This window comes from Sporothrix brasiliensis (assembly GCF_000820605.1).
Source record: "Sporothrix brasiliensis 5110 chromosome Unknown Cont18, whole genome shotgun sequence".
In the NCBI taxonomy this organism is placed as follows: Eukaryota; Fungi; Ascomycota; class Sordariomycetes; order Ophiostomatales; family Ophiostomataceae; genus Sporothrix; species Sporothrix brasiliensis.
In genome coordinates, this window is record NW_024467137.1 from 3,355,524 (window position 1) to 3,368,806 (window position 13,283).

Sequence of the window (13,283 nt, forward strand, 5' to 3'; positions counted from 1 at the left end):
CCATGTGCTCGAACCGACCCTGTTCCGCTGAACCAATTTGCCCAACTTGCTCGACATCTGTTGCATGGCGCCCGTTATGGAAGACACGGCGTATGTTATTCGACTGCGGCACAGCAGTATACTGGGCATCCCTGGTTAAAACGAATGGTAGATAGCCCTGCTGGCAGTGGTCGTTGGTCAAGCAAACCAAAAGCAAGTTGTGTGCGCGCATGTTTTCGGGGTACCTTTCGTACAGCATTATCAATTCAATTCCCTTTTGTGCTCTTTCCCCTCGGCCGTCCTCGGCCATGTAACCCACTCGCTGCGGATTACTCCTCCTCGTGCAGACAGGTTCTTCCGTTTCTATGCGGTCTGTTCCGAGGGATGCAGGGAAGTAGCATTGTTCTTGATGGCTGCCCTGGTGTGCTCCGTAGACTCAGATACGACGTGTGTGCTGCAGCAAGGTGCGGATGAAGTAATACGTCGTAAAACGGGAGCAACAACGCCAAGTTGTTGGCAAACGAACACAAAGGCCGGACTGAAAGGTCCCCTTGGAAGCAGAGACTTTGTGCGTTCACGACCATTGACCTGCAGCACAAACACGCTATGCGCAATCGAGAAACCGACGAGGCATTAATATGTGGCACCGACATGGATGGCCGTCAGCGACCTGTCCCTTGGTTCGTCCGGCGGCGGGAGCTCCCTCCGTCTGTAATGTACTCGACGCCGCACGTTTCATTTTCTTCTCTCCATCATCACGCCAGCTCATCCATTCTCGCCACTGCTGCGGGACCGATCAATGGGTCTCCCGCAGACGTTGAGACGTTGCCCGGAGGTACAGACGCTAGTTCGCTTCCTCTGCAACTGTTTTTGTCATCAGGGTCGTCGACGGCGCTTGCCTTATCTAGTTGTTGCCCACAGACCCTTGTCGTTTTAATGTGTGGCTAGGAAAAAGAAGCTTGAAGAGCCACGGCGAAGAAAGCCGTTCCGTAGCAGCCGCGCAAAAGCCAAAAAAAGGCAAGGCGGACGGCGGGCTGACATACAAGCCGCAGGACTGACTTGTGACAGCACATCAACATCAGCACAACAGACGAGACAAAATGGACAACGTCGTGCTTTGTGTATTGTGTTTGTGTCTGCTGTATATATACGTACGACAAATCTTCAAATCGGAACTGCAGAATGGATTGAGCTGGCATAATTCGCAAACTCGCAAAACTCGCAAAACTCGCACAACTCGCAAAACCCACAGCCATTTTTGCATGTCAGCGTCCGAATCGGGACACAGCACATGCCTATTTGCCCTGCAGGTCACACCTCTGCATTTTCGCGCATCCCACTCGCCTGGCCGGTCTTTTGCTGTTTATTGCAGTCTTTTGCTGCGTCATACGACGTAGTTCACAGTGACTCTTCGCTCAACGACTGCCGGCAAGTCCGTGAGCTGTGGCAGACGGAGTAAATCGTACTCCGTTCACCGCCCCAGTTTACGACGGCTGCTCCTTCGTGACTGCAAGCGTATTTTCTTCCTTGTTCTCCCAATGTTCTCACAGCAGTCCTGCCATGCCGCAAGTCACCCCAACAGGAAGGAGGAACGTTGAAGAGAGGAGAACCAAAGTCATAGGTATCTTAATATACTGCAACGCCGTATGAGTACAAAAGACAGAAATGACAAGGAAGCACCGAGATCATGCGGCCTCGGATGGCCGTGCGTGATTATTGGCCACTTCGACCCTACTTCGGCCCTCTGCTGTTTCGTACCCGTCTATTTGGCAGACATGTCTCTGTTGTCGGACCTTTGCCATTGATTGATCGGCAGGTCGTCTTGGCTGTCTTGTCAAGATCGTTCTTCTCGTTCTTCGGCAACATCTCCTCGCCGCCCTTTTTCCATTCTCAATCTCTCTGCGGCAGTGTCGTTCTTCGTCACGACTGCAGCGCAGCGACCACTGACCATCTTTGCAATTTTCCTCGCTCGACCGCTTCTTCGCCTCTTTTTATGGTTAAACGTTTATCACTCTGTCGTTTGTATGCCAGCCCTGCCCCCTCCCCCCCCTCCCCCCAGTTCCCCGATTCCTTTTCTTGACCTCATGACGCCCACACGTACCCATGTTCTGTGGATTGCTGGCCGCGAGGCAGTGGGAGACAAAATGTGCTGTGCCGCTCGCCCTATGTACCTGTCCCAGGCCGGGCCTATTGGTACTTATACCGTCGCCGTTTCGCCTGCAATTTGACAAGTACCTTATGGGTCCCGCTAGGTACTCTACACGTGCTCCACCCGGCCCGTCGGCTGTCTAACGGGGGCGTGGCCCCGGTCGACCCAGCCAAATAGCTCGTGTGTGCCTCATTCTGCCCACTATGGGCAGGCACGAACGTCGTACTCCGCACCTACTCCATACGAATTACTCAGTATCAAACCGCCCTCTCAACGTCCCCTCTGCTCATCGAATAAATTGCAGTCACGATGGAGTATCTATGGTACCTGGATATTGCCGCTTGATCCATTGTATATTGTGTATATAAATGCTAATTGGAGTGCATGCACATGGTGCGTACAAATGGTGCATACATATGGAGCAGCAAAAGGCAAAAGGGCACACGTCGTGAGCCTTTCGGCTCTCTCAACTCCTCTTTAATTTATGGAGGGTCCCTCGCCTGGGTAGTCTTGCCCACTGCTCCTGCTGTGTTCTCGTCCCTGTTTACAGTTTACAGCCGTCCTTCTTCTTCTCCTCCCACACTTCCGACCATGCGTCGTAGTTTCGTCGGCCTTTCAATAGCGCCTTGTTGCAACGCCCGCTAAGCCCTCTCCAGCCTGGGCCCCCCGGCAACGTACGAATGCGGTAAGTGCAACGTACCGTAATACTGCCCGAAAGTTGCCTTTCTCCCTCCCTCCTTCCTCCTGTCTCGCTCTGCGGACGCCGTTATTCGCTGGCAATGAGCGCCTTTTGCGTCGTACGCTCCTTCCGATAACGTCCAAGATACACTGTTCCACGAACGCCACTAAAGTCTGTCTATGAGTTAGCTACAGCAGATTGTGGCGCTCCTGGAACAGCGTACAGCTCACCCTCTTCCTGTAAGATAGCGTATCTTACACAGTAATCTTACGCCTCTTGCCCACCAACCGCGCTGTAGCCCACACCTTGCCAAAACGCAGCGTTCGTGGTGCCTCTCTTCTAGAGCGCCAACTCGTCTCGTGGCTACTTCGTACAAAGGTCGTATATTGTCTCCTACCGGAATGGGACATATCAATGTGTAGCGGACGCACTGGGCCTTCCTCAGGCGGTGACCGGCCCAGCAGACCCCATCCCGCGCGCCTGCCCTGCCCCTGCTGCGCTTCTTTTCCTCTTCCCATCCGCCCATCGTCCCTGCCCTCCACTTTCTGTACCGAGAAAGACAAAAGTGGGTCACTCTACTTGAGCTAGCGCGCTGTCCTCGTACTCTGCCCATGTACTTTGTACTTTGTACTGTGTATTGCTCCGTGCCTCTTGCGGTGCTGTTTGTGCTGTGTGCTCCATGGGTGGTGTGTGTGTCTCTTGTTGTGTCTCCCACCCTTTCCCTCGCCTAAGCCGGCTTTTCGCCTGGGATCAATCACTGTGCATCTGGCTCGCCTGGCAGCCAGCCCCCATCGCTTGCTAATCGTGCCTTCCCTGGGCCGTTTCGACATCATTCTATTCTTTCCCCCTCCTCACCACCAGCTGTGCATCGTTCCTTCCTGGGAGCAATGCTATGAAACCCAGTCTGGGAAAGCCCTCTCTCTCATTTGCTCGTCTCTGTGCACTCAAATTCTAGTGTTCTTTGCACGCCGTTCCGAGGAAGGCGCCGGTGAGAAAGGGGAAAGTGCCAACCAAAGTCCCCAACTGCCCCTAGAAGGAAAGAGCGCTGCACCAACGACCAACGACCAGTGACCAGTAGCGAACCAGCCCAACAACGTCCTGCCCGAGTCCTCTCGACGACCGCTCGGCTTTCTTCATCACGACTTCCTCTGCTGCTCCTCCACCTCTACTCTCTACTCTCCAACCACCCTCACGACTTTCATGTTGTTTCTCTTCGTACGATTTGCTTCTCGACTCCGCCATACGAGCTCTCTTTCAGCATTCTTCCTACCGTCGACTCGTCTTGACGCCCGCTATTTCTCTGTTCGATCTCCGGTCTCCGCCTAGGCCGCTATTGTCACATTGTCCTCGCTTCCGCACTTCCTCACGTCTTCCTCACTTTCGACCGAACAATCTCTCTCGACAAACTCGTCATAGTAGAGAGGCCCCTTCCTTTCTTATACCTTGCTCAATAGCGAATTCGACTCGTCCTTTGCTCTTCCTGTCCGGCGCATTTTCTGCGAGCTATTGTCTCGATTCCGAATTGGCCACCGCCCTCTCCGTCGTCTACTTTCTTCTACCTCGACCATTTCTCTTTCTCTCCTCCCCCCAACTTCGCCCCTGTCTGTATGCCCGACTTCGAGAGAGACACGACCCTCCTTCCAACCGTCGTTCATTTCCCCCTCACTTTGTGCACCACCCGCGAGACCGACGACAACCATACACAAACCACGTCTCGGAACACAACAACAATTGATACCGCAGCTTCCACCTCTCTGGTTGCTGGTCGGTAGTCGGGATGGCTCTCCAGATTCCCCGTGCCGGCCTCCAGCTGGAGGAGGACTTCACGGGCAACTTTGATCACCTGCCCACGCAGTCCTTCATTCTGGACCTGAGTGACGATGTCGTCGACGGCATGATCGAGTCCGTCAACCAGGGCAACGAGATCCGCCTGTCCCTGGGCAACAAGCCGGTATGCTCCTGCTCTCTCCTTACCTTTTGCAACACCCCCCTCCTCCCCCTCTCGCGTGTGCCTCCTAACAATTTGCAGACGTTCCTGTACGGCAACTCCAGTTACCACATTGAGCCGACGTTTGAAGATGAGACCGACGACATAGAACTGTTCCTCGAGTCCGCCGACACACCGGCCAAAGCCGAGCGCCTTCCCCAGCTCGCCATGTCCCTCTTCCGCAAACCAGAGCTTGGCAACCCATGGGCACACTACCGCAACAGCTCGTCCGAGGACGAGGACGACGACTACTATGAGCTGGGCTCGTCGCCCGAGCCAGAAGACGCCGAACAAGATTCGTACGATGCTCTGAACTCGGACATCGCACTGCTCCGCGACTCCTTAGCACAACGAGAGGCTGAGAAACACGAAAAATCGTACGCGCTGTGCCCTTGTTCGCTCTCGAGCGTGTTTACTCCTTCTTTTTACCTGTTTCTTCCTTTTTTTTTTGCCTTATCCGTTATCCATATGGTATGGTTCGCAGAAACCCAATGTAGCTAACCGTGTCGTGTTGCACCAACAGGACAAGAGTCATTGAAGGAACCGCACCCGCGCCAAACGGCAAATCGACTGCCAAACGTAGCGCCGGCTCCCTGCAGAAGGCACTCTCCGACAGACGGTCACCGTTCAACCGCTCCTCGCTATCGCCATTACCTACCAGCCCAGCTCTCAGCGCTGCTGGCTCCCCGTCTCTTGTTCCCACCGACGCTGCATCACAACAAGCTGCCGAGAGGACAAAACAAGCCCGGTCACCCATTATCCACGAGCTGGCTTTCAAGGAGCAGCCATATGACATGCTGTGGCAGAAGTACCCAGGATCATCTGAGGCCGACTTCAAAAATGCCTTGGACAAGGTCGCCGATCTGGACGAGGAGACGCAGAACTACATTCTTCGCAAGAAGTACTGGAAGGAACTGGATGTCTGGCGGCACGACTATGCCAGCGATGAGGAGCGGCAACAGGCCATCGACAACGCTATCCGCCAGTTCGACAAGATGCGGCTATCCACGACCGAACCCGAATGGGAGCGGCTGCTTCCTCGCGAAGAAAGGGGCCAGGGCCGCATCCTGAGCAAGGTGCAAGTCTCCATCGCCAAGGGTCCGTCGGCACCCAAGATCCGTGTGCAAAAAGCCGACGATTCTGCCGGCGAATCCGGGCACACCAACCACGAATCCGGCGAGAGCGGCAACGGCAGTGGTAGCAACCGCACAGACGAGGAGGGTGTCGATTCCGAGGTCACTCTCTCGCCATCCCGTCACACGACCACAGCTGCTGCTGGAGGCAAGAAGAAGACGTCGGCACGTGAGGCCCAGGAGAAGCGGCTGCTGTCGACCAACAAGAAGAAGAGCCCACCGACGTCCGCCCCAGCACGGTCAACATCGCCTCACGCGACGACGACGACATCGACCAAAGCATCACCCGCAAAGTCGGCCGCAGCGCGTGCCAAGGCCAACGAAAGTACGGGCAAGTTCAAATCCAAGGAGTTTGTGTCCGAGTCGGATACGTCGGACTCGGAGTCGGAATCTGCGCCCCTCGCATCGACGGTTCACCAAAACCACCACCACCAGTCGAAGCTCGGTGGTACGACAAGCAGCAGCAAACCTTTGGCACCTGCATCGGCCAAGGCTGCGTCGACCAAGGCCGCCTCGTCCACACCACCCGTCTCTAGGGAACGGGCATCCTCTGCAACGACTGCTCCTGTGCGCAAGACGAAGCCTTCGCCTGTCAAGGAGCCCGCAAAGACACTGCTTCCACCGAAGCCACCATTAAAGAAGCGTGCTCGCGACTACGACGATGACGATAGCAGCAGCTCCTCGAGTTCTGGCACGCCTCTCAGCAAGCGCATCAAGCCCCTCAAGTCGGCACCCAAGGCTTCGTCTCTACGGGATGCACGAGACGCGCGTGATGCTCGTGATGCTCGTGATGCTCGTGACGGTCGGGAGGCACGGGCAAAGCCTCGACTGTCGGCACAGCCAGCTGCGCGCAACTCAAATGCTAGCCCCAACGGAAGCAGCAGTAGCAGCAGCAGTGGCGGTGGCGGCGGTGGCGGTAGCAATGGCAACAACAGAGACGGCAGCAGCAACTCCACATCGAGCAAGGCCAAGAACACGTCGCCGGTCAAGTCGTCTCCGCTGGCATCATCGCCTCCTACGAATGCCTCTGAGCTAGACCTCTCATCCGAAGACAGTGTACCACCTATTGGTACCACCAACACCATGCGGAAGCGCAAGATGGCCGACGACCACCGCAGCAGTCTCCTGACGACGGAGGCTTCACCGAACAGCGGCAAAGTCAAGAAGCGGCGGAACCTGCCTGACGACCTGGTCGATAAGGCTCTGCGGTTCAAGGTGTACTACGAAAAGTATGAGGCCCTGTACCGTGACATTTCCGATCGCCGTAACCCACCCAAGGACAGTGTTGCCGAGCTTCTCAAGATGCACGCGCGCTTGCAAGAAATGAAGAACGACATACACAACGAGGCAATGATGCGCGCTTGAACGCAACATGGCTCCTCGCGAATGAGAACGAAAACAGTTTGAAGAAAGAAAAAGGGAAGACTTGCATACAATGGACGAGGTCCATTTTTTATGATACCAGAGGAAAAAAACAGGACAAGCACCAGACAGTTGGAGTTTTGTTTCTTTTTTTTTCTTTTTTTTTTTCAATTCCATTTGACATGTTTGCAATTTTTGCATTTTCACTTTTGCATTTACACACGCCCGCTACGAGGCGAAGCGGCACAATATCTCGCAATACACATCACCCACGGTTTCTTGGTTGTTTTGTTTCGAAAACAGAAACAAAAAGAAGACGGGTCTTTGTTTTCGCATCTGCATTGCTTTGTACTCTCTTTGCTGTTTTCCTGTATCTTTGCGTCCATTCGGCAAAGTGGACGCCGTGGTGTTTTTATTTTGAGGACAGGGCTCTGCCTTTCCCCTGTTGCTCGCCTTCCATCTACAGCAAAAGAGACCAATGCTCTCCTTGTCTTGATGTCTGATGTACTTCTTTTGCCATCTTTGTGTCTTTTAGCAGACTCCCCATTTGCATTTTGCATGTTGTTTGTGTTCTTTCCACAAACAGAACGAGTCTATGCCGTGATACCATTAATAGACACCCGAATTTTTCACGTGGTGATACCTACGAAATAACTAACGTTTTTCATGATGATTTTCCAAGTCCAAGGAGGTAGCTTCTGAGATCGATTCATATCTTCATAATTGTGTATATAAAAACAGCCAAACGTAAGAGTAACAATATCCGAAGACCGAGACAACAATAAGAAATAGATCTGGCGGCAAGGAATGGGCTGGGACAACGGGTCCCATAGATGGTTTATGTGATGGCGTGCACTCGTTCGCATATGACCAAGCCGTTTCGTCCTTTCCTCCAAGGTGCACATGGCAAGGCGTACATTGGATGGAATGCGCTGCACATTGGGCACGTTCATTCCACGTGTCGCGGCATTCCTTTTGTTGATGCACTGGTCGTAGCCACAGCCATCTACTGCGTCTTGAAGAGCAGGATCGCGCAGTGGCCGAGGTAAAAGTACACAAAGTGCTTCGTTTCTATGAGGGCCGGCCGTCTGTCAGTTTCGCGTTCAAGTTCAAGGGACGCCCTTGGCGACACGTGAAGGCGGCGTCTCTTACCGTGCGTCACAAAGCTGCCAAAGTTGCGGCCCACGATGCAGTGCCAAGTCGGTCCCTTGCGGTCGTCAAACTAAAAAAAAAACCAAAAAAACCGCAGAGGTCAGTCCGCGATGTCGGTGTCGGGGGTCTGGGACAGTGACGCAACGTACAGTCTTCTTGATGTGCTTGGCAATGTCCTTCTCGACGGTGAACTTGGCCATCGCTTCTTGGGCTGTCGTAGCAAGCAATATGTCAGCCGGGGCCCGCCTCCATCTTAAAAATTACAACGGCAGCTGACTCCCATAGCAACTTACCAACTTCGACCGCCTCCGCCTGCATCTCTTCTGTCTGTTCCGCTTAGCTGTCCTGCATGCCTATTGTGGGAGGTGGCGGCGACGTATTTCTCCTACCATGTCTGCAGACTTGACTTGGGCTGCACATCGACACTCTCGTTAGCATACATTGCGTGTCGCGTACGCCAAGCGGCATGGCCCCCTGGGGTCCCGGGCTCACCCTCCAGCTTCTCCCGCGTCAGCTGCGCGGTCTCGGTGGCGTTCGCTTCGGTAGCCATGTTTGCGCTCGTGTGTATCGTCTCTCGTTTGAAGTCGTCGGGTGGTGTCGGAACCGAGATCGTGGAAGACCAGTCAGCGGTGGACTGTACATAAGGAGATTGTAGGTCAGCACTTTTGTTTCTCCTCGGACCTTGTCGTACACCACCCTCCCTCGCCGCCAGTCACGGTCCACGGCACTCCCGACCTGGCTGCGGTAGTCCGATGATACCCCGACACGGCTGAGCTTCGTCGTGTGACGTCTTCCTCTCTTCGGCGGGTCTAGGCGAGAAAAGCGACAGCAAAAGCAAGGAATGCGGCAACAATGGCTTCCAAGCTTGGACCGGTCGCGTCTCGTTTGTCGCCCGTCCAGCTGTAGCCGAAACGGAAGAAGAGAATCCTCGCGAAGTGCACGGCCAATTGTAGAACGGGAAGGGGAAGCGGTGCCGAGCGTGCACTTACTTGGCTGTTTCGTTTGTTCGGGAGGGAATTGCGGTAAAGGGAGGAGGACAGAGAATTGCGTTTGTCGGACTCGAGGTCGTCGTGGCGTCTGGGACAAGAGGTCGTCGCGATTGTCTTGCGCACGATGGTCGAGAAATCACAATGCGAGTGAATAGGGGAGCTCGCAACAGAAACAACAAACAGGGGAGGGGCACGCATCAGTGAGAGCCGGCAACCTCGCACCGTAATTACAGGGGGAGGGGGAGGGTGGCTGCCCTGAGGCTCGAAAGGGCTGGCGGGCGAAGAGTGCCGTGCTGTCCCCTGGCTTAGTGGCAAGGTCCCCTGTGGAGGGCCTGTTCGCGCGCTGGAACGCGTGAAACGGCGCTGTTGGCGCTGATCCTTAGCGCATATCACTTTCCGGGTTAGACGGAGGAAGCATGAGCAGCTACTAAACAAATACATTCTATTGGTCGATATTCGGAAGGGGCCCACTAATGTCGATAAGATAAGACTTTTTTTTTGGCAGCAGAAAAAAGTCACGGATTCGCGCAATTTTCTCTTCACCACTTTTCACACTTACTTTTCTTCCGCTCTCAAGTCTTTCTCTCCATTCCCCCCTTTCTGGCATACTGTGGCTCCCGACTCAAATGTAGATGCCACGATGCCCTCTGCCATACCCACAGACACCATGGAATCCTCATTTCCAAGAAAGGAGGCGGCGGCCGCGGGCTCGAATTCACCACCAGACGACGCCTCGGTCGAAGAGTCTTCTCGGGTCTTCGTCAAGAACCTTCCTCCCAACATCACCGATGACCAGCTCCGGAAGCACTTCTCGGGCGGTGGCCGCCACATTACCGACCTGAAGCTGATTGCCCGTCGCCGGATTGCCTTTATTGGCTACCGCTCGGCTGACGAGGCCAAGGCTGCCGTCCGCTACTTCAACCGCTCCTTCATCCGCATGTCGAAGCTGTCGGTCGAGCTGGCCAAGCCCATCACGGACCCGACTCTGCCGACGGCCTATAAGATGCAGCGGCTGCATGACCTTCACAACCCGGCGGCAGCTGAGCCGGCCGCACCAGCACCGCCGGCAGACGACGAGGCAGCCTCGAAGAAGCGGAAGCGAGAGGATCTGGATGTGGCGAGCAACCCTAAGCTGCGGGAGTTCCTCGACGTCATGAGCACACAAAATAGGGGGTTAAGCAGTACAGCCGACGTCACGTCTGCCATGGGTGCTGGAGCCTTTGGTGTTGCTGGCGAGGCAGCCGTTCCGGAGGCAATTTTGGACGCCGAGGAGAGCGAGAACGAGGACGAATACCAGTCCATATCGACCAAGAAGGCCAAGACGACAAAAGACGAGGAGGGCGAAGGCACACCAGCAGCACCAGCACCATCAGAGCCAGCGGCAGAAGCTGGTCGGCCTTCCAGGGTGGCTGCCATTACAGCCACGTCCATCGAAGAAGAGGAGGCAAGGCCGACGCCATCTGCACCAGAGCCGACCCCAACGCCACTGCAGCCCAAGCTGGATTCTTCAGCAACAGACGATGACTGGCTGCGGTCACGTACCAACCGGTTGCTCGACCTGCTCGACCCGAGCGAGTTGCCCGCACCATCACAACCTGTTGCGGCGCCTGCTTTCCCGACCGCTTTCCCGGCTGCTACCAAGAAGGACGACGAGGAAATGCCTGACGCAAATAACGAGCACGACAATGCAAATGATGATTACGAGAACCCGATTCGGAGACTAGCACCAGCTGCAGCACCAGCAGCACCAGCAGCCACCACCGCCGCCCCTACCCCTGCACCACCAGTTGTACCTCTGCCTGCAGAAGAGCAGATTCGCAAGACATCCCGATTGTTTGTCCGCAACCTGCCGTACGACGCTACGGAGGCCCAGATCCAGAAATACTTTACAGCCTTTGGTACCGTTCAAGAGGTGAGTCTTTGACATCATTTGTCTCTTTTACAGCGTTTTACGCAAAGCAACCCATTTTCAATGATGAACCCCAGATAGGGACAACTTATGCCAATGGCATGTGATGAGATCCTTGGGCCGAGAATTTTAGTAGATGCCTCGTGGTCTGATACCAATGTATTGTGCTTATGCAGTACTTGGGCTTGATGGGTTGCTTCGCTTATTTTAGAAAAAAAAAAAAAAAAAAAAAAAAAAAAAAAAAAAAAAAAGGAAACGAGCAACAGATGGCTAACCAGCGGGTGTCCACGTTGTCGTCTTCAGGTCCAACTCCCAGTCACAAATTCAGGCGTCAACAAGGGCTACGCCATGGTCCTTTTTGCCAGCCCGGACGTCGCCCTCGCCGCTTTCCATAACACCGATGGCAAGACCTTCCAGGGTCGGATCCTGCATGTGCTCCCTGCAAAGGCCAAGAAGACGGCTGGTTCAGCTGCCGAGCTGGACGAGTTTGCTCTGGCAAAACTGCCGCTCAAGCAGCAGCGGCTTCTGCGGAAAAAGGCAGACGCGGCGACGAGCAGCTTCTCGTGGAATGCCCTGTTTATGACGCAGGACGCCGTGAACTCGGCCATGGCAGAGCGGCTGGGCGTGTCCAAGTCGGAGATGCTCGACCCGACGTCGTCGGACGAGGCCGTGCGCCAGGCCGTGCGCCAGACGTCCATTATTGAAGAGACCAAAGACTACTTTGAGAGCAACGGTGTGGACCTCGAGGCGTTTAAGCCCAACACAAAGCGTGGCGATTCATGCATTCTCGTAAAGAACTTTGCGCACGGCACGGCCTCGCAGGAGCTACGCAAGATGTTTGAGGAGTACGGTCCCGTCGTGCGGGTCCTGATGCCGCCCAGCGGCACACTGGCCATTGTGCAATTTGCGCAGGCCGCCCATGGCCGGCTGGCCTACGCGAAGCTGGCCTACCGCCGTGTCAACGAGACGGTCCTCATGCTCGAGAAGTGCCCCGACAACCTGCTGAGCAACAGCGCCAGCGGCGTCCTGGACACGACGGCAGCCACGGCCGGCCAGGCGGGCAAGACCAAGCTGGTCGCCAGCGACCTGCTCGACGGAAGCCAGGCCGAAGACGCTGCTGGCGACGAGACTACTGGCGAGGCGGCGGCCGCAGGGTCCAAGCAGACCAGCTCTCTGTTTGTGCGCAACCTCAACTTTACCACGACCACGGAGCAGCTGGCGGCGCTGTTTTCGCCGCTGCAGGGCTTTGTGGCGGCGCGTGTCAAGACCAAGCCGGACCCCAAGCGGCCCGGGCAGACGCTCAGCATGGGCTACGGCTTTGTCGAGTTCCGCACCAAGGCGGACGCGGCGGGCGCGTGCGCGACGATGGACGGCCACATCCTGCACGGGCACACGCTGGCCGTCAAGGCGTCGCACCGCGGCCTGCAGGACGCGGCGGCGGCGCAGCGCGAGGCCGACCAGGCGAAGAAGCTGGCGGCCAACCGCGGCGGCAAGCTGATTATCAAGAACATTCCCTTTGAGGCGTCCCGTTCGGACCTGCGGACGCTGCTGGGCACGTACGGCCAGCTCAAGGCGGTCCGGATGCCCAAGAAGTTTGGCAGCGCGACGCGCGGGTACGCGTTTGCCGAGTTTGTGACGGCGCGCGAAGCGGCCGCCGCCATGACGGCGCTGCGCAACACGCACCTGCTGGGCCGGCGCCTGGTGATTGAGTTTGCCGAGGCAGAGGCGGTGGACGCGGAAGGGGAGATTGCCAAGATGCAGAAGAAGGTGGGCTCGCAGATGGACTCGGTGGCGATGCAGCAGCTGGCGACGAGCCGCAGCCACCGGACCAAGGTGACCATTGGCGACGAAGAGGAGGAGCAGCTGTGAGAAGCGAGACCCGCGGCATCTGCGCTTTCTCAACAAACCGGCTTTTCGTCTTTTTTTTTTTGAACTGGTCTTGGG

The 13,283-nt window shown here is 55.8% G+C and overlaps 4 protein-coding genes across 4 annotated transcripts; 3 read left to right on the top strand and 1 right to left on the bottom strand.

Annotated features, from left to right (window-relative positions):
• Positions 1–4,584: 4,584 nt before the first annotated feature.
• On the top strand, positions 4,585–7,292 carry SPBR_01332 (com1-like protein; the record flags this gene model as incomplete). Its single annotated transcript, XM_040759643.1, has 3 exons — positions 4,585–4,758; positions 4,837–5,171; positions 5,456–7,292. 3 exons carry the CDS (start codon positions 4,585–4,587, stop codon positions 7,290–7,292), a joined length of 2,346 nt encoding a protein of 781 aa, XP_040619887.1.
• Positions 7,293–8,295: 1,003 nt separating this feature from the next.
• On the bottom strand, positions 8,296–8,991 carry SPBR_02019 (dynein light chain LC8-type; the record flags this gene model as incomplete). The annotated part of the gene is made up of 6 exons (XM_040760328.1): positions 8,296–8,360; positions 8,442–8,511; positions 8,591–8,652; positions 8,735–8,768; positions 8,831–8,853; positions 8,934–8,991. 6 exons carry the CDS (start codon positions 8,989–8,991, stop codon positions 8,296–8,298), a joined length of 312 nt encoding a protein of 103 aa, XP_040619888.1.
• A 1,106-nt stretch (positions 8,992–10,097) lies between these two features.
• Positions 10,098–11,446, top strand: SPBR_01729 (uncharacterized protein; the record flags this gene model as incomplete). Its single annotated transcript, XM_040760039.1, has 2 exons — positions 10,098–11,342; positions 11,417–11,446. The coding sequence occupies 2 exons, from the start codon at positions 10,098–10,100 to the stop codon at positions 11,444–11,446; spliced, it is 1,275 nt and encodes a 424-aa protein (XP_040619889.1).
• A 241-nt stretch (positions 11,447–11,687) lies between these two features.
• Positions 11,688–13,208, top strand: SPBR_01647 (uncharacterized protein; the record flags this gene model as incomplete). Its single annotated transcript, XM_040759957.1, has 1 exon — positions 11,688–13,208. One exon carries the CDS (start codon positions 11,688–11,690, stop codon positions 13,206–13,208), a length of 1,521 nt encoding a protein of 506 aa, XP_040619890.1.
• Positions 13,209–13,283: the final 75 nt, after the last annotated feature.